This window comes from Leopardus geoffroyi, chromosome C1 (genome assembly GCF_018350155.1).
Source record: "Leopardus geoffroyi isolate Oge1 chromosome C1, O.geoffroyi_Oge1_pat1.0, whole genome shotgun sequence".
Lineage (NCBI taxonomy): Eukaryota > Metazoa > Chordata > Mammalia > Carnivora > Felidae > Leopardus > Leopardus geoffroyi.
In genome coordinates, this window is record NC_059328.1 from 118,269,475 (window position 1) to 118,295,777 (window position 26,303).

Below are 26,303 nucleotides of genomic sequence, written 5' to 3' on the forward strand. Positions count from 1 at the left end.
AAATAAATAAACGTTAAAAAAAAAAAAATTCTAATAGGAGACTTATATTCAGAATACACAAAACACTCTTAAAGTTCAACAATAAAAAGACAAATAACCCAATTTAAAAATAGACAAAAGAGGGGCACCTGCGTGGCTCAGTCGGTTAAGAGGCCGACTTCAGCTCAAGTCATGATCTCGCCGTCTGTGGGTTTGAGCCCCACGTCAGGCTCTGTGCTGGCAGCTCGGAGCCTGGAGCCTGCTCTGGACTCTGTGTCTCCCTCTCTCTCTGTCCCTGCTTGCTCTCTGTCTCTCTCTTTCTCTCTCAAATAATAAACATCTTGAAAAAATTAAAAAAAAAAAAATAGACAAAAGACCTGAACGAACATTTCTCCAAAGAGCTTCACAGGTGGCCAACAGGCACACGAAACAAGGCCCAACATCATCAGTCACTAGGGAACTGCCAATCAGAACCACAGCGAGATACTGCTTCATACTCACTAGGATGTATGATCAAAAAGAGACAATAACAAGCATTGGCAAGGATACAGAGAAATCGGAACCGTCACATGTTGCTTGTGGGGTTATAAGATGGTACAGCTGCTATGGAAAAAAGTTTTGCACTTCTCAAAAAGTTATACATATTATACATAGAGTTACCATATGACCTGGCAAGTTTCAGGCCTCGGTATATTTACGCAAGAGAATTTAAGACGTAAGTCTACACAAAAATTTATGCGCATGTGTTCACAGCAACATTACTCAAAATAGCAAAAAAGTAGAAACAATCCAAAAGTCCATCACTTGATGAACGGATAAACAAAACACAGCATATCCAGACAATGGAATATTATTCTGTGAAAAAACCTGATGCAGGTTACAACACGGATGAGCTTTCAAGACATTGAAAGAAAGTCTGATACGACGTGAAAGAAGCCTGATATAATGATCACATAATGTACGATTCCATTTATTTGAAATGTCCAGAACAGGTAAATCCATAAAAACAAAATGGTTGCCAAGAACCCGAAGTGGAAGCAGGGAAGGCAGAAATGAGGAAAGACTGCTGATATTAGGGTGTTTTCCTCTCTTTTGTGGAGGGAGAAAACTGTTCTAACATTATATAATAGTGATGGTTGCATGCCTGTGTGAATATGCTAAAAAAAATCATTGAATTGTACACTTCAAAAGGATGAATACCATGGTGTATGAATTATATCTTAAGAAACTAATTTAAATTTTTAAAAATTTAAAAATTGAATTGAGGGGCGCCTGGGTGGCTCAGTCGGTTAAGTGTCCAACTTTGGCTCAGGTAACAATCTCACAGTTCGTGGGTTCGAGCCCCACATCGGGCTCTCTGCTGTCAGCAGTGAGCCAGCTTCAGATCCTCTGTCTCCCTCTCTCTCTGCCCCTTCCCTGCTCATTCTCTCTCTCTTTCTCTCTCAAAAATAAATAAAACGTTTAAAAAGAATTGAGATTATCAGTGTGAACTTAGTGGGCCCTTTGAAGAACACCCTTAAAAAAAGCCTTGTACTGATTTTAAGCCCCCAAATAAAAAAACGACAAGATTTTTAGTATTAGGTTCTTACATTTGTACTAGCAGTTATCTTAAACTAGACAAAATGTGAAAATTGACCTGTTTCACAACAGTGTCCTATTAACTCCTTTCCAAAGAGACAAATCCATGCCCCCAAAACCCAAGCACCCAGTGTAAATCTCTAAATACCACCATGAAGCATCTCAAGTGCGTGTTTCTGAGCTTTCAAGGTTAAAAAGGTCCATAGACTCGCTGGACACGGGATGTCTGAATGTCCTCATAGCGACTGCATACCTCTGTGTCAGTGAAAAGTGTACAGATTATTAGAACATGGACTACAATCTTGATTTTCCACTTTTCCATTAGAAACAGAAAGTCCTGGAGTCTTGGTATCTGTTAAGATGATCCACACTCCTGGCCTTGGGGGGCGGTGTGTGAGTCAGTTTCAGATGCCTAAGACACACAGATTCCCCAGGGATCTGTGTCTAAACTGCCTTAGCCAGCCGCTGACAGTCTGCCGTGGTTGCTGTCAAAGTCCCCGGTCACCAACCTCACGTGGTCCGTAGCTTTAGAAGTCTTCAAGTATGTTAGGTCAAGGATAAAAAGATTAAGATCTCCCTCCAATTTTTCTCAAAGTCAGACCTTAGCCAAAAATAAAAACTTCTGGGACCACTGCCCCTTGCATAATCCAACCCTCATAGCAATTTCACCATATAAGCTCTTTTATTTTAACTTGAGTTAAAGCCCTGGACCAAGAATAAAGAATGCGGGATGTGGGTAGACTTTAGGTAACTGGCATCCCGGAGCACAGGACTGTTCCCTTTTCTGTGAAATCAGGCTTGACCAGGTGATCTCTCAGGCAGGAATCACCACACTTGGCCATACATCAGACTGCCGGGAGAGCTGCGCATAAAATGAGAGTCCCCATTTTCAACTCTAGAAATGTTATTCGGAAGGTGATCGGCTAAGTTTGGGAATCGCTGCTAAGATCTCTAAGATCTCTTCAAGCTCCAAGACTATGATTCTGGAACTCTCCTGTCCAATAGAGTAGCCACTAGCCACATTTGCTGGAACTCTAGTCACATGTGCAGACAGTACAGATACAGAACGTTTTCATCGTGGCAGAAGGTCCTACTGGACAGCATTGCTTTAGAAATCAATTAAAGACTTCTCCAAACGTACATTAATCCATCTCTATTCTTTCCTTGCTCTCATTTTACCATTTCTTCAACAACTGCTGCTCTCCAGTCCTCAACTATGTTTGCCCATGAAAAAATAGACTAAGATCAAGCCTAGTTTTCCCTTGTTTCCCTGAAGATACGAGGAAGAAGGGACAAAACTCTTCTGTGTGCATCTTCCCCACCCCCTACCCCCACTTAACCATACGCACACATACAAACCTACGTAATAAAAATGAAAATCCAGGTTCGACTCTCCTACTAGCTAGTCTCCCGCAGCGTCAGCAGCTGTGCTATTGACAAGACTATTTGGGATGGATAATTCTTGGTTGTGAGGTCTCTCCTGTGCGCTGTAGGGTGTTTAGCACCACCGCTGGCCCCTACCCACTAGGTCACTGCCCTCCAGTTGTGACACTCAAAAGTATCTCCAGACATTGGGGCGCCTGGGTGGCTCAATCGGTTGAGCGGCCGACTTGGGCTCAGGTCACGATCTCGCGGTCCGTGAGTTCGAGCCCCGCGTCGGGCTCTGTGCTGACAGCTCAGAGCCTGGAGCCTGTTTCGGATTCTGTGTCTCCCTCTCTCTGCCCCTCCCCCACTCATGCATACTCTCTCTCTCTCTCTCTCAAAAATAAATAAATAAACATTTAAAAAATAAAAATAAAAAGACCAATACTGTGGCAAATATACCCTCAGGTGACCCTCAGTGAGTCATGCCCCTGGTATGATACTCTCACTTTTAAATACAGAGGACTCTGTGATTGGCTTCTAACCAACAGAATGTGGGAAAGATCGTGAGATCACCCATGATTATGTTTCCTTATATAAGAATCTGTCTTAGCTAACCAGAGACGCTCCTACTGGCCTTGAAGAAGCAAGGTGCCACGGAATGAACCACCTATGGAAAGGGCCTGGTGGCAAGGACCTGTGGGCCTCCACCCTACGTCTGCATGAAACCCAACTCTGCCAGCACCCAGAGCTTGGAAGAGGACCCGAGCGTCAGCCAGGCTCACGGCCCCAGCCAACTCTGACTGCAGCCTTGTGGGACCCCGGGCAGAGCAGCCAGCTAAGCCACGCCAGACTCCCAAGCCCTGGAAACTGTAGATAACAAACATGTGTTGTTTCAAGCTGCTAAATTTCTAGTAATTTGTTACATGGCAATAGAAAACCAATACAAATACCACGTATATCACAAAATCCAGCAAAATAACATACTTTTTATTAATTAACTGCCTGCCATAACTCTAGAATACCTTCTTAACTGGTTTGTTTGTTCACTGCATCCTCTTTGATTATCTCGTCATACAGGCCAACGATTGTGTAATATTTCCTATAGAGGATGAAAAACAATTTAGTCTTATCCTCTAGCATAATTGGTCCAAGTTTCTCTTTTATTGAAAGTGTAGAAGGATTTTCTTCAGCTTCACAATGACGTGACACTACTGGTAATAGAAGTTTTAGGACTATTGTCAAATTTAAGAAACCTCTCTTAAACTTCCCTGGAAGAGACTATAAGATCTGGAAGAACTTTCCCAACCAGTTTCTAGCTCCACGTCTCGACCCTTGTTTCTCGAGAACTCCACAGCCCACACACTTCCAGAACCAGGTGCCACAGGACCACACTCACACCACGATAACCTCCTGGCCCTGCATCTCATATCACAGTGCCAGGTGAGTCAGCAGAGTGGGTGGTGGGAATATTCCGGGAAGCCATCCCTACAGCGAAATGGCTAGTAATAACTTAACCACATGCCCAAGTGACTCCAAACCACATAAATAGATACCACTAATTCCCAGCTAAATATATCCTTAACCCAACTTCCCTCAGCTAGATCCCAAAAACGGCCATTGCCATTCCAACACCACCCAACAAAAGTTGGACAGAGGGCAAGTCTAGTGAAGATCAGATAATGATCTTCACCAACTGTGGTGACAGGTATCTTCCTTTTGGAAATCCTGTAAAGCACACGCCCATGGGAACGTGACGTGAGCGCCGGTCAGAACACTCTGCCCATGGTACCAACCGACGGCCATCAGGCAGGGACATTTGTTGCCACGGGAATCAAAACGGTGTTGTCACATTGGACTCAGCACCAGTTCCATTATCCACACATTAAGGGACATAAATGTGGGGCAAGGATGGTGTGAGCTTTACTTTGCTGCATGGCAGAACTAGAGAGAACCTGATGCCTATCACTTGAGAAAAGATTGTCTTATGACAGCTTAGCTCTCCCTTTCACTACCTCCTGAAAGTGACTGTCACAAAGCTAAATCTGACCTGTTCTTCAGAACGGTATAAGAGTATAAGAGGCCCCTCCTCTTCCCTTGCTCCTGTCAGAAAGCAAGCTCAAAGGATAACACCGGAAGTCACGCAAAGCAGGGACCCTCACATCCCCGCCAGAGTTGAAATTACTTACCAAAAATCAGCAGCCCAGATCTCATGCTCGTTAGACCCCCTATAAAGCTACATGGAAACCATGTTAACACAGATTTGCCCCACGATCCTCCGTGCACGTGGGGCACTGAACACATGAACACAGCTGGAGGAGGGACACTATGACAGCAGACTCGATGAAGAAAGGCGTCTGCGCCCGGCATGTCTTACCTCATCGTACATGAACTGAAGCGTCAGGGCCGACTTGCCAACCCCTCCACTGCCGACCATGATCACCTTGTGAAGGGCCAGGGAGCTCTGGCTCTTACTCTTGTTTGCGGCCATCCCGCTGGTTGTCTAAGGTCGCGACACACGACCAGAGGACCCGGTTGAAGAGCTGCCAAGGAACAAGACAAAGACTCAGAGGCAGTTTGATGTCTACCCAACTGAAAGAAAATGAAGTCTGTGTGCGCCAGGAAAGACTAGCCCAGACATTCCAACAGAGAAGCAAAGCTTCTAGGTGCCGGGCAGAGATGAAACGATCCCTCCAACAACCCCAGAGGTCATTTACCATAGCAGAGCCAGAGAGAAAGTAAGACAGAGAGGGAAAAAATGGCACCCAGTGCCTGGATCACTGGGGAGTGTGGCGAGGACAACCGGACACTAAAAATCCTCAAAGGCGCTTCTCTGAAGTGGAGAGACCAGAGAGCTCTGAGTCCCACCCTTCAGATCTCCCCCCCAAGTCATCTGGTGCCACAGACAGCACTCAGGGACCTCAGTTTCGCCCGCTTTATTCTCACCGCTCACTTCCCCTTGTGCCTCTGCCTCCCGATACACACACTCCCACAGCCCCCAACGCGGGCCACAGAGGTACTCTGGAAGGAGATCAGTAAATGCCGTTTTTATAGTAAGTACCCTTTTGTGACACACGATGGAGCTAAAAAAAAGAGAATGAAATTATTTCCTTCTAGTGTATTTAAAGTGGTGAACTAAAATGAGTTAAACTGGGGGCCCCTGGGTGGCTCAGCTGGTTGCATCCGGCTCTTGATTTCAGCTCAGGTCATGATCTCATGGTTCATGGGTTCGAGCCCTGCATCAGGCTCTGCGCTGAGTGTGGAGCTCTGCTTGGGATTCTCTCTCCCTCTCTCTCTGCCCCTCCCCCACTCACACACGCACACGCACACATACTCTCTCTTTCAAAATAAATACACTTTAAAAAAAATGTTTTGGGGCGCCTGAGTGGCTCAGTCGGTTAAGCGGCCGACTTCGGCTCAGGTCACGATCTTGCAGTTTGTGAGTTCGAGCCCCACTTCAGGCTCTGTGCTGACAGCTCAGAGCCTGCAGCCTGCTTCGGATTCTGTGTCTCCCCTCTCTCTCTCTCTCTCTGTCCCTCCCCTGCTCATGCTCTGTCTCTCTCTGTCTCTCAATAAATAAACGTTAAAAAAAAATTTTTTAATAAAAAAAATAAAAATTAAAATAAATTTTTTTAATAAAATGAGTTAAGTTCCCCGATAATGACCATTGATCAAAATCAGTTTAACCTCCTCAGATGTGAGATAAAAAGAGGAGGGAATCCCAGGCACTGTGGGAAGATAAAGTATTCCAAATATGTAAATTTAATAGTAAACGGTAACTCCAGTACCAATTTTTATTTCAACCAATTCGTATGAGAAAGCCTAGTTCACATATGCCACAGAGTAAGGAAAGGACGCAGGCTGGGGCATCTCCTGGGCCTGAGCCGGGGTCTGCCATTTGTGAGCTGGGAGACTTAGAACTATTTGAGTTCTCCGAGCTGCAAAACCCAACCACCACCTGCCTTGCAGGATTCTCCTGAGGATGAGAGACCTAAGCACAGTGCCAGGCACCCCCTAGGAACTTAATAAAGTTGGTTTCCTTTCCAGCAGACTTGAACATCCTAACAGTTAAAAAAAATCTTTTTTAATGTTTTTATTTATTTTTGAAGGAGAGGAAGACAGAGCATGAGTGGGGGAGGAGCAGAGAAAGAGGGGGAGACACAGAATCTGAAGCAGGTTCCAGGCTCTGAGCTGTCAGCCCACGCGGGGCTCGAACTCACGAACCGTGAGATCCCGACCTGAGCCGAAGTCGGACGCCCAACCGACTGAGCCACCCAGGCGCCCCATTAACATCCTAACATTTAAAAATTTTTTCCAGGGGCGCCTGGGTGGCTCAGTCGGTTAAGCGTCCGACTTCAGCTCAGGTCACGATCTCGCGGTCCGTGAGTTCGAGCCCCGCGTCGGGCTCTGGGCTGATGGCTCAAGAGCCTGGAGCCTGCTTCCGATTCTGTGTCTCCCAATCTCTCTGCCCCTCCCCCATTCATGCTCTGTCTCTCTCTGTCTCAAAAATAAATAAACTTTAAAAAAAAAAAAATTTCCAATTCCAATATGGCAGGCTCCTATTTCCATTACTGCTGACAAAGGACTTGACAACATCCCCACTAGAACAATAAATTAATACACATAGTACACACATAAATCATCCATTGGTTGATTTATAAATAAAACATTGGTTTAAATCAGTGGCTTCCATTCTTGGCTGCACATCGGAATCCCCTGGGGAGCCTTGAAACCATTCCGATGCAGCGCCTGGGGGCTCAGTCCGTTGAGTGTCCGACTTCGGCTCGGGTCATGATCTTGCAGTTTGTGGGTTCGAGCCCCGCGTAGGGCTCTGTGCTGACAGCTCGGAGCCTGGAGCCTGCTTCAGATTCTGCGTCTCCCTCTCTCTCTGTCCCTCCCCGTCTTTCTGTCCCTCCCCCACTTGTTTTCTGTCTTTCTTTCTCAAAAATAAATAAACATCAAAAAAATTGAAAAACAAAAACAAAACATCCTGATGCATGGGTCCCACCCTAGAGAGTCTGATGGAATTGGCCTGGCATGTAGCCTGGCATGGGGACTTCTAAAAGCTTCCCAGGTGATTATAGTGGACACCCAATGTTGAGAACTTCTCTTACATGTACAGCTAAGCTCAAAAGAAAGGAAGAAATCTCCAAGGTAGGGTGAAAAACGTCAGGGCCCTGAGAGCTGCTGTTCCCGCAGTCTTGAATAGCTGCTGTTCGCAGTAACTTAGGATTTAGCAAACACACAGGGCTGAGGGACCAGCTGCCCAGGCCAGGTGGGAGTCAGAACTGACACCTTTTCTCAACTGAGAACAGAGAAGCCAAGACGCTTAGAGGAACACACCTTCAGGTAAAGAATGTACTAGAAAAACATTTGTTGACCAACAGGGGACAATGACAAAGAAGCTTATCTGACTGAGCCCCAGCTGCATGGAAGTGTACCCAGAAAATCTGTGACCATGGCACTTCTCCAAAGCCAAGAAGTTAACATAAAAAGCAGTCCGAGTCTGGTCACAGTGCTGGAACACAAGGCAGAGTGACAAACAAAACCTCTCTGGGGACACAACATGCAGTAAGACAGATCAGGATACTCACAGCTAAAATCCACAGATAGGAGCCCACAGCTCCAACCTACGAAACACCTAAGAAAATCACCATACGTGGTAGTTCACATCCATAACAAGTAGGGCTTTTCAGACAGCTATTATAAAAAGTATAATTTGAGCATTTTTAACAAAGGCAAAATCAAAATGCTAGAAAAACAACATTATCAAAAGACCAGGAGTTGAACAAGAACTCTTTGAATGTCTAACATATTTTAAGTATTTAAAACAAAGAATAATATGGGGCGCCTGGGTGGCGCAGTCGGTTAAGCGTCCGACTTCAGCCAGGTCACGATCTCGCGGTCCATGAGTTCGAGCCCCGCGTCGGGCTCTGGGCTGATGGCTCAGAGCCTGGAGCCTGTTTCCGGTTCTGTGTCTCCCTCTCTCTCTGCCCCTCCCCCGTTCATGCTCTGTCTCTCTCTGTCCCAAAAATAAATAAACGTTGAAAAAAAAAATTTTTAAATAAAAAAATAAAAAAAAAAAAAAAAAAAAACAAAGAATAATAAAACCTCAGGGAAGGAGGAAAAAAAACTATTGATTTTTTCTCCACCTATTTTTGGCTTATTGGTTGGAGCCCTGCAGATCTGACAAAACACAGAGTAACAAGAGAAAAACAAGTGGAAGCTTATTACTGTGTACATCTCACAAACACACACAATTCAGTGATGAGTAACTCAAGGGGGTGGTCAGAACTTCAGCTTACATCGCATCTTAACAAAATAATAATAAATTTCGGAGAAGTGACAAGACGAATAAAAGAAAACAAATGAAGAAACAAACAAAAAACAAGACTTTGCACTTCTAGGGGCAACAAAGCGTGGGAAGAGAAACACTATCTAAGGGAAGTTGATAGACGAGATGAGGGCTAGTGAGTAAGGTGTGCTAAGCAGGTTCCTCTGGTGCCCTCTCGGGGCTGGTAGGAGCCTAGAGCTGTCTCAGGTGATTCAGAATAGCCCTGCCCTTCCTGGTAGGGGCGCGGCGGGGAGGCAGAGAATTTTATTTTGGTCTGTTTTCAACTGTCTTCAGCTCGAAATAATCCTATGTCAAAGTGGCATATTTGGGGGTGGCACACTCCAAACCCTTTCAATGCTCAGTAGAAAATTTAGGAAATATCTAAGCCATCTTTCAAAGAGAAAAAAAAAATCACTTATGATTCCACCACCCAGAGATATTTGCTTATTAGCAGTAGATTCCCTGCCAGTATTCTAATCTATATAATCCTATATTTAAAACCTATTTAAGATCATAGTCATGTAGTTTGGCATGTTACCGCTCACGTATTATCTCCATCTGTCTTCTTAAGCAGACTGAACATAATGAAATCCTTCCTTGATGATTTAAGGACCATCAAGGCCGCCGGGAGTAGGATCGCATGTCTGCTTGTGCTGCCCCCTTCCCCCCCGGACCGTTTATTGCCTATGCCAGGCCTTCTTTCCACCACTCCTTTTCTAATTATGTGCCTTTTAATAAGTGTTCTAAGCAATTAACTGGATAATTAAGCACATTTGAATTGTGACTAAAATAGAATAAATGGGGTAAGGCGTGGGCCTCCCCTAAAGACTTCAGTTTAGCAAAGTGAAACCGCTTTTGGCCTAATTTCTGGTCCACCAGTGTTCCACAGAAAGCAAATCCTGGAGCATGAGGCTGGGACCTCCAGACCATCCATGTGTCTCACAATCGCTCCGAAGCAACCTTGCTTCTGTGAATTATTACAGTTGTAAGAAAATGGAGAAAGAGTTTTCCAGGTTGGAGTAGGGGAGGCTTTCAAACCCACGTAGACATCTATCTAATTCTGAGCTGCTATTTTCAAAACACAAAGTCAATCTCTCTAGAAGAAACCATAATAAATGAGCTGAAAACTATTCAATAGGTCCAAAGATATTTGCCAGAGGATCTGTGCTCAAAGCTCAAAAACTGAAATAACCATGCTGGCTATTTCCAATCCACATGACTGCGTTGGTCAACTTCACCCGATGAAGGGAAAGACAGGATACAGGCAGAAGGGCCAACCAGTGCCCAGCACCAAACTGATCCTGGAAACTGCAAACTCCTGACCTCGGGGCTCTTGACATTGGGAATAAATAATATTTGTTTAAGCCACTGTTAGTCTAATAATTGTTGTTGTTTTTGTTTTCACTTCTACCAAAAGTGTTCCAGAAGCAGAGTCATTGACTCAAGAAACTTCAAGTCTAGTGGTTCAGACAGATCACAGTGCAGGTAAAACAAATCCCACGGCAGAAGTGAGATGCGAGGGGTGCTCTGGGAACACTGAGGAGAGACATCTAAATCACCCTGGAAAGTCAGGGAAATTCTCCCAAAGGGAGCAACACAAGACCTGGGATTTAAAGACACCAACTAGACAAAGAGAGGAAGAGAGATGCCAGGAAGAAAACAAATCAGCACGGCTTAGAAAGCGTGTGTTGAAGATTTAATGTTTGTGATTGATACGCGCAGCCAATAAATGTGTTCTAAAAAATAATACAAGTATCCTTTCTCCCAACAGTTTGTTATGAAAAGTTTGTTATGAAAAGTTAAAGGAACTGCAGGGTGAGTCCACATACCCACCACCCAGATTCTCCAGTTTGCGTTTTGCCCCACGTGCTTTACCACAAACCCCATCAACTGGTGTCTCTCTCCCTACCCGTCAATCCGTCTTATTCCTTGCATTTCCATGTAAGCTGTAGACATCAGGACACTTCATCCCTGACTTCAGTGTAGACACCCATTTTTTTACAAAGCAATCATATCCACCCCCACCCCTCGCCCCACTGCTGCCTTCACTGATAATTTCAGAACTCTCTCTAAGCGGTTTGCAATCCTCCTAAATCACTTCAATGAACTCATGGGTTCATGGCCAATACATAAAGCTACAACATTGATCTTCCAAGAGGGGAATTTGGGTCCATAACCCCACGTCCTGTCATGTCTCTCCCTTTGGGCCAGAAGTCTCTTACAGGGCACTTGAGAAACACACCAATGAACACCCTTCACTACGTCTCTACCTAGTAACAGAAAAGTTCTGCGGTTAGTAGATCCATTTTTGTGCAAAAAAAAACTTTTAAGTGCTACTTTGTGCCAAGCTGCGGGCCTCTGCCCTTAGAAAACTTAATCTCTAAGGAAAGACATACAGCTCAAGTATGTTGATATAATTTCCCACATGCGGTGATGAAGATGGTGCAAAGTATAATGGAAAGCACAATGAACTCTGGAAAAAAAAAGAATCAGGAAAAGCTTCAAAACTGAGTAAGAGTTCACTCAACAGATGGGGTGATTGAGGGGCGCTTTCCAAGCATAACTCAGCACAAGCAAAGGAACAAAGGCATCACACATCACAGTTAATACCAGGTACAACATAATATTGAAGCATAAGGTATGGAGTGGGGAAGTGACAGGGTGAGGAGTCTCCAAAGACACCCATGTTCACCTACAAATGGACCTAAGATGCTATCTTAAGAAACATACCCTGGAGAAAATGGGAAACCATTGTGGGGTGTGGCCTCCAGCCCAAGTTAGCATGTAAGGCGCTGAATCTGTAAGAATAAACACACATTCCCTGGGGCGCCTTGGGTGGCTCAGTCGGTTAAGCATGCGACTTCGGCTCAGGTCACAATCTCACGGTTCATAAGTTCGAGCCCCACATTAGGCTCTGTGCTGACTGCTTAGAGCCTGGAACCTGCTTCGGATTCTGTGTCTCCCTTTCTCTTTGCCCCTCCCCAACTTGTGCTCTCTCTCTCTCAAAAACAAATAAACATAAAAAAAAAAATTAAACACACACACACATTCCCATACAGAAAAACAAGACATGCCAAACTAGAAAAAGCACCATTCATATGGTTTGGCAGGCAGGCAAGGGTTAGGGAGTGCTTTTTCTATGTCATATTCTATGATACATTAATTTGAGATAGGGCCCTCTACCACTCAGGATTAATTCAAGACCAGAACACATTCACTTGAGAAGTGAAGTTTTTAAAGCAGATCACAATATATAAATCACGCAAATGTGTGTTAGGAGGAAAAGAGCAGTTTCTAGACTAATATTCTGGGCTATTATAATCATTAGTCTTTTATTAAACTGAGGCTAGGAGAAAATAAGTTAGTAGATAGAGTAAAATGCCACCTTGTCTGCATCACGGGAATGTAAAAAAAAAATCAAATGACAATTTGAAAATGCAGAGGAACACTTACTCAGTCCTCCTCATAAAATTCAAGTGTCCTAGGTAGCACACGAACACAAAAGCACATGGGAAACTCTCAAATACTATCCACATGCAAAGAATTGCACTTAGCACTTTTTTAGTATAACTTTAAGGTAACCTAGATACTACTAATAGGCCATAATCATAATACCTGAGTCTCCCAAAATATTATCCATGTTTTTAATCCTCTCTATAACAATCAAAAAAGGAGGACAATCCTAAATCTGGGACAATTTAAGCACCAAAATAATTAAGGGCACTAGTGAAAACAGACCATTGAAAAATTAGGAATTCGTGAATCCATACCTATAATAAATATTAAATAAACAACGGAAGAGGGAGGACTCTTGCTTCCAGGAGAACGCCAAAGGCAGACTGACACATTATAGAGGGTGCACCTGAGTTGGAAAATCAACATTTATATGGAAACAACTTCATATGAGAGTTCATATACATTCAAACAATTCATATGGAAAATCAACTATTATAGTAAAGATTGGTTCAGGCAAGAATCATTAATAGATGCTAAATCTACAGGGGAGATCTGGATGAGGAACACAGTATTTGCATGGTCTTCAGTGCCTCCGTACATTACTTATGAATCAGAATCTGCATTTTAGCAAGCAGAGCCCTATTACATGTCAAGGCAAATCCATACCACTTCCTGTTACAATCCAGATTAGAAACAATCTGATCTAAATTAGGGTCATGAAGAACTCTCCCCCAAAAGACAGTGCTTTCAAATATGAAGTAACACAGGAAACAGATGGACTGCAGGGATTGTGAATGCTGAATCATGAAAAAGGAAAACGCCATGACACGGTCTACCCAGTAGATGCCATTTCCATTGGTGTTGAAATCGACATGGAATCTTCTTATTTCTTAGCATCTAACGCCAAATTAGTAAATAGCTGTACCCAATAAAATGAGGGGCTGTACACACGAGTATGCCAGTGTGTGTTGACAGCACCTCTCTTCCTGCCCTGAGTCCCCAGATCATACTAGTGTCTTCTACTGATCTGTCATTCTTCAAATTCAAGCACAATAATTTCCGTATATTCACCCTGCACTTTTAAAGTCTTCAGGGGGTGCCTGGGTGGCTTGGTCGGTTAAGCGTCCGACTTCGGCTCAGGTCATGATCTCACAGTCCGTGAGTTCGAGCCCCGCGTCGGGCTCTGTGCTGACGGCTCAGAGCCTGGAGCCTGTTTCAGATTCTGTGTCTCCCTCTCTCTCTCTGCTCCTCCCCTGTTCATGCTCTGTCTCTCTCTGTCTCAAAAATAAATAAACGTTAAAAAATAAATAAATAAATAAATAAATAAATAAATAAATAAAGTCTTCAGAAATAGGGGTGCCCTAAGTAAATGAGAAACAAAGTTCTTAAAAGACTGTCTGTCTTGGGAATTCATAGAATTTTACCAGATAGGACAAAATGATAAAGATTTAAAATGACGTGCTAACTTCAAATAACGAAACACATGGAAAGAAACAAAAAAAGCAATTTTGATTTGAAAATGCATTCTTGGATTTTCACGGTTCATAACAAAACAGAAACTTTAGAAACCAGGATAAGTTTTTTTGTATATACTTTACCAAATTCTATCAATACCTAAATTTTAATTTTTACTAAATCAGGTTTGTAAGATTGGGAGTACGTTTGTAGCAACCCTTTGCAATCCTAGCCTGAATCATCCATTAAAAACAAACAGATTAGCCATGTTACATCATAAATTCCAAGTGAGATGCTTAGCTTTGACGGGCACATTCACAGGACTGAATTATCACGAGAGCCTCTATGAAGCCCTCCAGCACTCCTCCAAAATAAAAAAGCAGAGGACCACTTAAAGTGTTAAGCATGTTAAGAATAACAGGCCCTTTGGACAAAAGGACATTGGTAAAAAGGAGTTTAAAAAAAATTCACTAAATCACATACAACTTTTTCCAAATACATCACTTCAGGTACTGTCAGACTAGCACCCTTTTTCTAGAAACTGCTCCCCTCTGCCATCTGCATAGTTATTACAGGACAAGGGGTGAGGGAGATAAGGCATGTCAGCTCAGTATGTGGCCCTATCCCCTGGGAGAAACTGACTGATCCCAAGGAGGGCACCTGACCCAGGCCAGGGTATGGGTACAAAACCAAGCAGCTGGGTCCAGGATGGCTACAGCTGGGGCAGGGAGCACCCGGGGCAGAAGTAAGAAGAGTAGCAGCCCTGTGGTCCTTTAGACAGTGTGTTGCCCTTCCAAAGAGAAGTGCCTGCCGGTTGCTGGAATTTAGGGATGTCAGACTTCTGCTTCTTTAAGAGATGTCGGACATTTGGAATTTTATGTGAAACTCCCTTTTTCAATGTTAACAATTAAATCACTTTTGAAAAGCACTGTGAGCAGACAAAGCATGTCTGCAGGCCACTCACTTTTGCAAATTGGCAGCTATGTTTTTTGCCAAGTAGTGAAAGCAGCAAGAGAGACGGAGCCTGAACACGGAGAGGAAACCCTGGGACAGTCCTGGCAGCATTCGGGGGGTTGGTTCCACCGCTGCTCCTGAGTCCCGGCCGCATCCTCGGCCCCTTCCTTGGCTTGGTTTTCCATTTGTCCGCTGAGTCAGTGACACACACTGGTGTCCACCCGATAAATCCCCCTTCGTGGTGTGAGCTCATGTACCTTACGTTTCTATCACTTCCAACCAAGTGAGTCCCAACTGACTGTACATAATGGCTTTGAAAGTACACATACAATTCAAGTCCAAGGAATCAGATCCAGGCAGGGCCAGGGGGAAAATATAATGACACAAAAATACTTCATTCTGAATGAATAAGGCATGAATAGCCAACTCCAGCTGAAGGTGTTTCCAGGGAATTCAAATATTCTGTCCCTTATATGATTAGGACTCTTGCCCACAGTGAAGGAAACTCCAACTGAAAATAGTTTAAGCAAAACAATTATTTATCGGCTCACCTAATGGCGTGTCCAGGAACAAAGCTTGCTTCAGGGGCTCAGATGATGTCTCCAGAACCCACTTTCTCCCCCCAGCCCCCCGCCATCCCTAGGCTCCACCTCTCCAACCTCACGGCCTACTACTGCCCCCTCTGTACCCTCCCAACCCTGAGCCTTTCCACACTCATCATTCACAAACTCAATTCCTTCTAGAACTTTCCATTTAAAGGTCACTTCTTCAGAGAGTGAAGGACCCCCACACTTCAAGTAGACCCTCTCTCAGTCTCCATGTCAGCCTCTTGGCTCCCTTCACTGCACTGATCATAACTTGTAATTCCTTTCTTTTTCTCCTTCCATGCTTTTTGCTTATTTCTTCCGCTACTCTTAAGGCTCCATAAGGCCAGGCGCCAGGCCTGCCCTTTTCCCTCTTATACCCTTGTATGACAGGAATATTTCAGTTCTCATCAACCTGAAGAACATAACGTTTACCCAAACTATGGTCATCATAAAATCTAGAATACAGGGTAAACTTAACAGTTGGATTCATCTGGGGCACCTGGGTGGCTCAGTCGGTTGAGTGTCTGACTTCAGCTCAGGTCATGATCTCACAGCTCGTGAGTTCGAGCCCCACGTCAGGCTCCGTGCTGACAGCTCGGAGCCTGGAGCCTGCTTCGGATTCTGTGTCTCCCTCTCTCTCTGCCCCTCCCCCACATGCACTCTGTCTCTCTCTCTGCCTCTCAGAAATAAAGAAAACTAATAAAAAAAAATGTTTAAACAGTTGGATTCATCTATATCTTACTTCCATTACTTACTGTCAAAAGCCTAAAAATTTTAAGCCATTATTTCCTAATGTCAAAAGCAAAATTTGGCAAATAGGTAACATTAATTTCTACTTTTTAAGCTTTGCGAATTTGTCACTAAAGACTTTGACTCTCTTAAGGTCGGCATTTAAGTGTTTATTTGAACTTACTATGGGGTTGTCATTATTGGTTATGGCCCAGGCCCTTAAAACAGAGATTGCCAGATCATCAAGCAAACATGTTTCAGAGTAAATAAAAACCTGTAGCTTTAGGGTCCGGTGTTTCAGTACAAAAGGCAAACTCCCTACACTTACACCAGAGACACCCTTTACAAATTAGAACAACCTAGTACTCCTAAGAGTCTCATCATTTCACCCGCTGATTTAAACAAGGAATCCTGAGAGGATTTATGATCATTTGATTGTTATTCAATTGGAAGCGATTTTTCGGACGGACCAACTCTCCTATGGCTTTGCACTGTCAGAAAGAGCCACAGGCCCTTGCCGGGCGGGCGGGACGTGAATGGCTAAGCGACCCGAATAACCTGGACGTGGCTCGGAGCGCCTCAGCTCCAGGTACGGCAGGCCACCTAGCGAAGGATCTGTATGGGTCAGCTAACAATCTCTCCACAGACACCAAGTCACTTGAGCTGCTGTTCAACTGCTACATCTTTCTATGAAAGGAAGATACTCAGTCTTAACTTCTCTGTTTGGCAAGTTTGGATTTTCTTATCGCTCTTCACTGAACACGGCATTCCAGGAGCGACAGTCCTGGCAAGAAACAACTGAAGTCCCGACGGTTCTCAGAGGACAGTCTTTCTGCGCCCTCAGCCTCACCTGCACATACTAACTTAAAGAAGGAAACTCCTTTTTCCCTTCCCTTGAACAACTGCTATTGTCATTAGCACTGGGGGAGAGAATATTTTTGTGCTGTCATTCATGTATGACTCAGTTTCCAGGTCCAAAAAAGCAAGGAAGTTGAATTAAATGATCTAAGTTCCTTTCCAGTCTTTGCTGTTTTTTTTTTTTTTTTTTTTTCCCTGAAACTAAATCTGCAAAACAATTTAAGGTACTGCTCCTAAGTGCCTAAGGAAATTTGTTTTAGGTATGTCTGCTCCCTGATGAATATCTCTTTATATGTTCTCCCGCCAACAAAACAAAACAAGACAAAACAAACCCCATAACTAAATTAACAAAACAAGCTAAAGTCACTTAAACAAAAACCAGAAAGCTCTGAAGTCACTCATGATAAATATTCTGTTTCCAGGCTGTACCCTTATGTACATGTTATTCTTTCTGCCAGGATTGCCCTTCTTCCTGATGGAGGATCGCCTATAATTTAACACTCAGCCTAAATATTTCCTCTACTACCTTCTTAGGTCTCCCCCAGCAGAGCTGACCCTCCCTGAGTAGGTTCCCCTGCCTGTCAATATACCTACTGTTGCACTGAAATAAACCAGCAATTTATTCTTAGATGATGTTTGTCTCTCCCACCACACTGAGAGCTGCCCATTCACCTTTGTGTGCCCAGTGTGCCTGGCACTTGGGAGACGCTCAGGAATTGGCAGATAAAAGAAAAACAAGTTCTCCATTGGGGCTGAGAGGTCTGGTCTCAAGGGGATAAGTGGTAACTGGTGAACTTTGAAAGGTTAATTCATTTATATGAGGACTTTCCTGAACTACAAAGCAATGGAACAGTGACAGGTAATTTGCAAGCTCTGATTTTTTTTTTTTTTAAAGTATACAGTTATTTCTGAAACAAAGTCTTCTCCCACTATACACTCATCCCCAGTGGAACCTGGGGATTGCAGTGGCCTTGGAGAGGTCTACCAATTTATCCAGACTCCAGCTCCTTCCACCCGCAAAGGCAGCCTGGGAGACATTAGAACCACTGCATGTCTCTAGTCACAGAAGGTCAAATTTGGAACTAGCATACATGTCCCTGTTCTGAACTACTCTCCCCAAACCAATTCTGCTTAGAGATGTTCTACTACTATTTCCACTTGTACGGCATCTGCTAGTGTATCGCACGCACTCAAACAGAGCGTGTAGAATTTGCTGGGTCATTTAACTAGTCTGTGGCGGGGCTGGGACGGTAAGCCCAGCAGTCTGGCTGCAGAGCCTACTCTTGGAGCCGTGACACTGCGCTGCTCCATCAGCGGACTAGGGTAGGGTGGGGAAGACCTTCAAACACGGTGTGAAATACTGGAATTTTTATCACTGACACAGAACTATGGATCAGAAAGCTCATTAAGGAGAGAGAGGCACAGGCAACTACAGCACAAGTTCGAGGAGGAAATACACGACAGAAAGCACTTACTACATACCCCCCCCCCAAACATACCCCCAGAAACTGAAAGCAGGGACTTGCACAGATTTGTACGCCCACGGTCACCGCAGCACTATTCACAACAGCCAAAAGTGAAAGCAGTCCAAGTGTCCACTGATGAATGAATGGAAAACAAAATGTGGTACATCCGTACAACAGAATACTATTCAGTCTTAAAAGGGAATTTAATCCTGGCAGAAGCTACAATGCAGATAAACCTGGAAGGCATCAGGCTAAGTCGAATACGCCAGACACGAAAGGGCAAATACTATATGATTCCACTTACGTGAGGTACCTAGAAGAGTCAATTCATAGAGATGGAAAGAGGAATAGTGGTTGCCAGGAGCCAGGGAAGGAGAAGATGGGAGTTAGTATTTTATGAGCACAGAGTTGCAGAATGGGATAATTAAAAATGTTTTGGAAGGGCACCTGGGTGGCTCTCTTGGTGAAGCATCTGACTTCGGCTCAGGTCATGATCTGACCTCTGTCTCTGTCTCTCTCTCTCAAAAATAAATAAACATTAAAAAAAAATTTTTTTTTTAATCACTAAAATGATGGGAGAGGTGCCTGGCTGGCTCAGTCAGTAGGGTTGTGGCTCTTGATCTTATGGTTGTGAGTTTGAGCCCCACCTTGGGTATAGAGCTTCCTTTTAAAATAATTGCTAAAATGACAGATCTTATATTATGTATATTTTACCACAATTCCTTAATTTTTTTTAATGTTCATTTAGTTTTAAGAGAGATAGAGCACAAGCAGGAGAGGAGCAGAGAGAGGGGAAGACACAGAATCCAAAGCAGGCTCCAGGCTCCGAGCTGTCAGCACAGAGCCCGACACGGGGCTCAAACACACAGATGGCGAGATCGTGACCTGAGCCAAAGTCAGATGCTTAACCAACTGAGCCACCCAAGCACCCCTACCACAATTTTTTAAAGTAGTTATATACCAACTACAGTGTGAGAAAAAACAGTCAACTTGAAGTTTGGAGTCTGTCTGTGGGAAGCTAATGCCCTTAGTTAAGTTGCTTTCCTCGGTCTCACCTTCATTGGTAAAACACACAGGGGGTCTGTATCCTTGGGGTTGTTAACATTACGTGAGAAAATACCCGGCTCTGAGTAGGCACTTAACTGACTTTTGAACATCATTCTGACAGTCTAGAAAGTCCTGAGAAAGACACTGGCCTACCAGCCAAACCTATTCGAAGGCAGGATAAGCTGCTGGTCCTTAAAGAAGGACGAGAATAGGGGAGTCTTCTTTGCAGAGACTCAGTCCTCTGCCAGCAGAGGTGACACCTGCCAGGACACCACACTGGGAGGGAAGAGGACCACATCACAATATGACTGGGTGAGTCTCTCTACCACCCGGCCTGAACACCTGCCCCGCCTATCTTGGGGTAACTAGAGAGGAAAAACAGGACTTCCGCCTTCCTCTGAAATGACTCCTTTCCCCCACCCTCCACAACCAGGAGAACACCAACCAACTCTTCAAGACCCCCCCACCTCTTCCAAGAAGTTTCCACTAGCTTTTAGCTTTCCCTGAGGCTTTGCTGTGCCCTGGGGACACCATATCTTAAGTAGACACTATCTTCCTCTCCTGCCATGTGCCTCAGGGCCAGGAAGAAATAAGTGTCCTTCCTCTCTCCTACTTGTCACTTCCAGTAGAGGACATCCTTCCTCCAATACTCCCCTCCTTCCTCTTGCAAAAGCCCCTTATCTTCAAGGCTCTGGCCATCAGCTTCCCCCCCACCCTGCTGCCCTCAGGTCATCTATGGACTCACTCACTGCCCTCATCTATTGGTGGTATTTGCTTCTGGTTCACAGACTTCCCTTCGACCCCTTTCTCCTGTTATCCCCCTTAGTGACTCCTGTGCCCATCTGGACAACTTGCCACAGAGCTCGGCCTCTCCCAAGTCCTTATCCTTCTCTTCTCCAAAAACCCTTTCCTTCCTCCTACCTAACACTGTTGTGCTCATGCCCGGCACGTCAGCCTCAGAGACGGCTGCCTCCAACATGTCTCCAGCCTCGGCCTCCTTCCTTCTGGCTGGGGCTCGGGCTCGCGTAAATACCCACTACCCCAGTAGCTGCTGCTACTACCACTGCGGTTCCCCGCCTGATGGTTACTTGCAAGCACTGGCCTCTAGCACTTTCTTTCTGTGCCTTACCTCCCCGGGCCCCACCTCCCTCCTTCAGGAGCTTAGATCTCACATTATGAAAGCCCTCTCGCTGGTACCTTCCAGCCCTGGCCCCTTTCACTCCTTTCCAGCCCCAGCACCCGGCACGCATCAACATCAACGCTGCTGGAGAGGGAAAGAGACCCTTGCAGCCAGCCTTACGAAACTTCATGTTAAATGCACTTACGATCCAAACCAGGAACGGGCATTCGCTGCCTAGAAATTTTACTGATTCTCCCCTATGCCCTCCCTAAGCTCACGCTCTACAGATGACCTTACCTCACTTTTCCCAAACACAAGCCATCAGGCACAAACTCCCTCATTGCTCCTGCGCCAAATCTACAAACCTACCAGCATCCTTACCCACCTCCTCCCTGTCTCCCGCTGCACGAAGAGCACACTCCTGCTCGTAGCAAAGCCAAGCACTCCACACAGGCTTTGCTCCATGCGTCCCTACGCCCCTACCCAAGAACAGCATTCCTGTCGCTGTCCCCTTTTTCCTGCCTCATTAATCAGTCTTTACCTCCGTAGGGGATCATCCCCAACAGCATACAGACGCGGTCGACTGAATCTTCATCTTAAACACACACACCCCTGTGATCGCCATCTGTCCCCCCCAGCTAGTGACACAATTTCCCTGTAGCCCTGGTTATCTATACCAATGCTTCTCAAACTTGTAATTACCTGGGAATCTTGTTAAAATTTATATTCTGATTCCGTAGGTCTAGAGGGGAGCCCAAGAGTCTGCACTGCCTACCAACTCCCAGATCGGTCCTGGCCCAAGGGTCCCACTCTGCACGACAAGGCCCTGTGTTTCCTTTCCTCCCTACTTCATTTACAAATTCCCTTCCAGTGCGGCTCCCTCCCCCAGCATAACTTCCGGACACTGGGCTGGTCAGGGTCACCCCTAAACCCCACGTTGCAAACTCCAATAAAAACTGTTCTCTTCCTGGGGCGCCTGGGTGGCTCGGTCCATTGAGCGTCCGACCTCGGCTCAGGTCATGATCTCACGGTTCAAGGGTTGGAGCCCAGCATCGGGCTCTGTGCTGACAGCTCGGAGCCTGCTTCGGATTCTGTGTCTCCCCCTCTCTCTGCCCCTCCCCTGCTTGCATTCTGTCTCTCTCTCAAAAATAAATAAACTTTAAAAAAACAAAACTGTTCTCTTTCTCCTTTCCCATGCCCTCCGCTTTCACCAAAGAGCATGTGGCAACTGCGAGCCAACCCTGCCTGGAAAAGGGAAGGCCCGTAGCAGGCCAATTCAAAGACCCCTCTTGGGGTCTCCCTCCGGATCCTGTCCCTTCTGGCCTCTAGAGCACCACACTCCCCCTCACCCCTCACCTCCAGGGCTTGCTGTTTCTCTGGCAGCTCTCTGTCAGGCATCTTAGGCCAGGTCTTCCTCCTCTACCTGGCTCCTAAATGTCAGTCTTCCTCAGAGCTCCGTGTTCCCGCCCCTACACTCCCCTTCAGTGACCTCATCCATTCCTGCAGCCCTACACGCCACTCCCAAACTTCTAAAATGCAGCCTAGACAATTCTCCTGACCTCCAGACTCCTATCCCTCTGCCAAACTGCCACCTCTCCCCACGTGGCTGTCCTGTGAGAATCTCAAGCTTAACATTCCCAAAATAGAACTCTCGATTCTTCTTTCCCTGCCTCAAATCTTTTCCATCTCCACTATTAGTAGTAGTTACTCAAGTGAGTAGTTGTGCCTAGTAGTAACTCAAGTGACTAGTTGTGCCCAAGCTATTACTAAAGCCAAAACCTGAGAGTCTTGGATTCCCTTTGCCTCTCCCCCAACTCAGTTCGTGACCAATTCTACTGGTTCCCTCTCCAAAACCCCTTTCAAAGTGGCTTATCGTGGCCACTTTAGCCCCTCTTCAATCTATTTTTCACACAGCCCCTACTGTGAGTTTTCCAAAACCACAAATAAAAGTGGGCATAAAGCCCTTTATGGCGCCCCATGAATAAAATCCAAAGCCACTATTCACCAACCTCTCCCTGGCCAGCTTTGCCTTCTTTCAGTTCCACGAGCGGGCCAAGTGCTTTCCTACCTAGGATTCCTTTCACGTGCTCTGCTCCCTTCTTGTATTGCTTTTAGGAAGACCTGAAGCAACAGGAAGCAAGCAAGACACAGTCAAGTGACCGAAGAAGACCCCCGTGGCTGCCCGGAGCGGAAAGAAAGAGGTAGGGTAGGGTCTGGTATGAGCCGATACTACATTGGGAAGGAAAGGGCCAGATCATTTGAGACCCCGCAGGCCCAGCACTGTAGAGACTGCAGACTTTCCAACGAGGGCAATGGAAGGCCACTGAAGTGCTTCCAGCAAAGGGGTGACATAATTAGTCCTGCATGTTGGAAAGACCACTCCAGTTAAAGTACGGGAAACCAGAGGGGCCAAGAGCAGATGTGGGAGGTACAGCAGGCCGGACAAGAGACAATGGGGGCCTAAGAGGATGACAGTAGAGATGGGGAAAGTGGCTAGACTTTAGAACTATTTAGGAGGCTGTGACGCTGTGATTTATAAGAAATACATACTTGCTCCTTCAGATGGCCAAAATGTATTTCTCATGTATACTTAGTCTTCATCCAGTTTCTGTCTCGCAGCTCCCCAAACCCTTGGAATTTCCTGAATGCAAAGAGCAACAGGAACATCTTTTGTTATAATATTTAAGACTCTTGTCCTCAGTTCCTAAAAAGCCTCAGAGCCAAAAAGGTGGAATGGGTGTCGTGTTATTCAGAACATGACCTTCCCACCACAACTAGGTTTGTGCTAACGAGGTGACCTTTAGACCACCTGAGTATGGGCACTGGTTGCCAGAGGAACCCACCTTGAACAGGGGGTTGGAAGTTCCAGTCCCACCCCCTGACCTCCTGGGAAGGGAAGGGGCTGCTGGGAAGGGAAGGGGCTGCGGGGCAGTGATTTCATCAATCATGTCTCTGTAATGAAGCCTCCACAATATCCCAAAAGGAGGTGTGGAGAGCTTCCAGGTCAGGGAACCACGTGCCACGTGCGGGCCCCCAACCCCATGAGGCCAGAAGCTCCTTCGTTCAATGCCTCACCCTACGTAGCTCTTCATCTGGCTCTTGATTCGTCTCCTTTAACACCCCTGTAATAAATCCCTGATCTCATGAATAAATGGGTTTGCTGAGTTCTGTGAGCCACGCTAGCACATTAATCAAACCCAGGCAGGGGGTTACGGGCACCTCTGGTTTGTAGTGAGTCGGTCAGAAGCACAGGGAACGATCTGGGCTTGCGACTGGCATCTGAAGTAGAGCGTGGTCCTGGGGGGCCAGACCCTTAATCTGTGGAATCTGATGCCGTCTCCAGCTGGTGTCAGAGAACTGCACAGTGGTGTGGGGGGGGAACCACACACACGTACAGCCTTGCAATTGGGTCCAGAACCCCTCTGGAAGTTAAAAATGGCAGCACTTAATGAATGAGCACATGTAATTTTAGATTTTTAAAAAGGCTTAACACACAAGTATGAGTAGAGGTCCCACAATGACTACGTCCACTACTGATAACAGGATCAGCTAATCCACACTGGACGACAGTCCACCAGTCCTTTCCTGTTGTTACTGGCAGACTGGGGTGGAAGGAAGGAGGGGGGGATGCCAGGAGAGGTAGGATGAAAGAAAAGAAAGATACTAGCTCACAAATTAGGGCAGTGGATGGGAAAAGGGCCAAAACGGGAAGAAAGGAAATGCCAGCTTTGCTGAGTTTCCAGGCGGCCTCATGACCACTCGAGCAACCTTCAACTGGGCCGGACTGAACAAAAGCCATTCTCACCACACTTAGTTTCTTGAAGTTACAATTTAACATGACTTGTGAAACCCTCATTCCAAATATGCTTTGTGCAAAGGATATTTGTTATATGAAAATACTAGAATCACAGAAGAGAAGTTTTCGAGCTGGAAGGGAACTTAGAAATCACTGAATCAGGCTTCAGGCTCAGGATGCCTCTTCTCTCCACCAATAGACACTTTGGGAGATTTCATCTAGAAGCTAAAAGAATAAAGTCCTCCCATCCAGGTAGATAATTAAAAGGTATTACGTTTTGGGGCACCTGGGTGGTATAGTCAGTTAAGCACCCGACTTCAGCTCAGGTCATGATCTCGTGGCTTGTGAGTTCAAGCCCCCCGTTGGGCTCTGTGCTGACAGCTCAGAGCCTGGAGCCTGCTTCACATTCCTTGTCTCCCCCTCTCTCTGCCCCTCCCATGCTCATGCTCCATCTCTCAAAAATAAATAAACATTAAAAAAAATTTAAAGGTACTAGGTTTTAAAAAGAGAAATGAAAAATTGCTGGCCAAATACATATTGCCCAAAGATTTATAATAATTGGATGACAGGGGCACAGATTAGGTTTTTTAAGATTTTTTTAGTTCCTTTGCCAGTGAATTTTATTTTTAAAAATACACAGATGATTAATGACTAATTTTAAGCTGTTCATCAAGGAGATCATTTTGGCAATAATTTTTTTTTTTTTTTTACCAATTTGTTTTAGGGTTAAAAAAAAAAAAAACTCAGCTGTTCCATTTGGTTTAAGGATCAGCTAGATTTAAATTTCTAATTTCTAAAGCTACTGCATATTTGGCTAATTAATTCTAGCATCTGACAATGAAAAAACAGAAGAAAGAACATAAAGTTAAAAGTAAAATATTAAAAGTTTCTAAAATGGTAAAAACCCTGGCTGCATTTTATTCTCCCATCATACATACTTTCGTAAGCATATGAGACAAAGATTTGCTCAATAATGTCTGGTCTAAACCTTCAAAAGGAAATCTGGTAGCCTCCAAGAATGTCCAGGGTCCTCAAGCTCTCCTTGTATAGTTCCCTCCCACATTGTACCAGGTTTGGTCCATGTGTCAGTAGAAGTGAGGGTACGTCTGTCACCTCCAAGATTAGATACAAAGGTATCACACCTTCCATCTTGACTGTCCTCTTTCTCTCTCTCCCTCTCTCAGATCACTTGCTCTGGGGAGAAACTTAGTCACCACGTTGTGAAGAGTCCTACAAAGAGGCCCTCATGGTGGGGCACTCAAGCTTCTAGCCAGCAGCCAGGAGAGTGAGCCACCCTGGAAGCAGATTCTCCATCCCCAGTCAAGCCATCAGATGACTCCAACCTCCGAAGAGACCCTGAGCCAGAATCACCCAACCAAGCTGCTCCCGGATTCCTGAATTTCAGAAACTGTTTGAGACAATAAACATCTGTCCATTTAAGCTGTTACATTTGGGCTAATTTATTATACAGCAGTAGAAAATTCATTCAAGACAGATGAACTTTAGAGGTAGCCAGCCACACAGGACCAAACCACTATATTTCCTTCAACTCATGCCATTACGTGAAGAAAATACATGTACA

At 45.2% G+C, this 26,303-nt stretch overlaps 1 protein-coding gene and 1 long non-coding RNA gene across 3 annotated transcripts in view; one reads left to right on the top strand and one right to left on the bottom strand.

Annotated features, from left to right (window-relative positions):
• Positions 1-26,303, bottom strand: part of RALB (RAS like proto-oncogene B) — a 44,021-nt gene that overhangs the window by 14,116 nt on the left and 3,602 nt on the right. Inside the window, exons 1-2 of one of the 2 annotated variants that reach the window (XM_045479501.1) lie at positions 22,935-23,047; positions 5,297-5,462 (exon numbers count right to left, since the gene is read on the bottom strand). In XM_045479501.1, the coding sequence (XP_045335457.1) occupies positions 5,297-5,410 (114 nt within the window). In that variant the 5' untranslated portion in view covers positions 5,411-5,462; positions 22,935-23,047. Of the gene's footprint in view, positions 1-5,296; positions 5,463-22,934; positions 23,048-26,303 lie in introns of those variants that run through there. The other variant, XM_045479500.1, reaches the window with a different exon arrangement.
• LOC123598796 lies at positions 23,021-26,168 on the top strand. The gene is made up of 2 exons (XR_006712788.1): positions 23,021-23,126; positions 25,906-26,168. It is a non-coding gene; the product is annotated as an uncharacterized LOC123598796 (long non-coding RNA).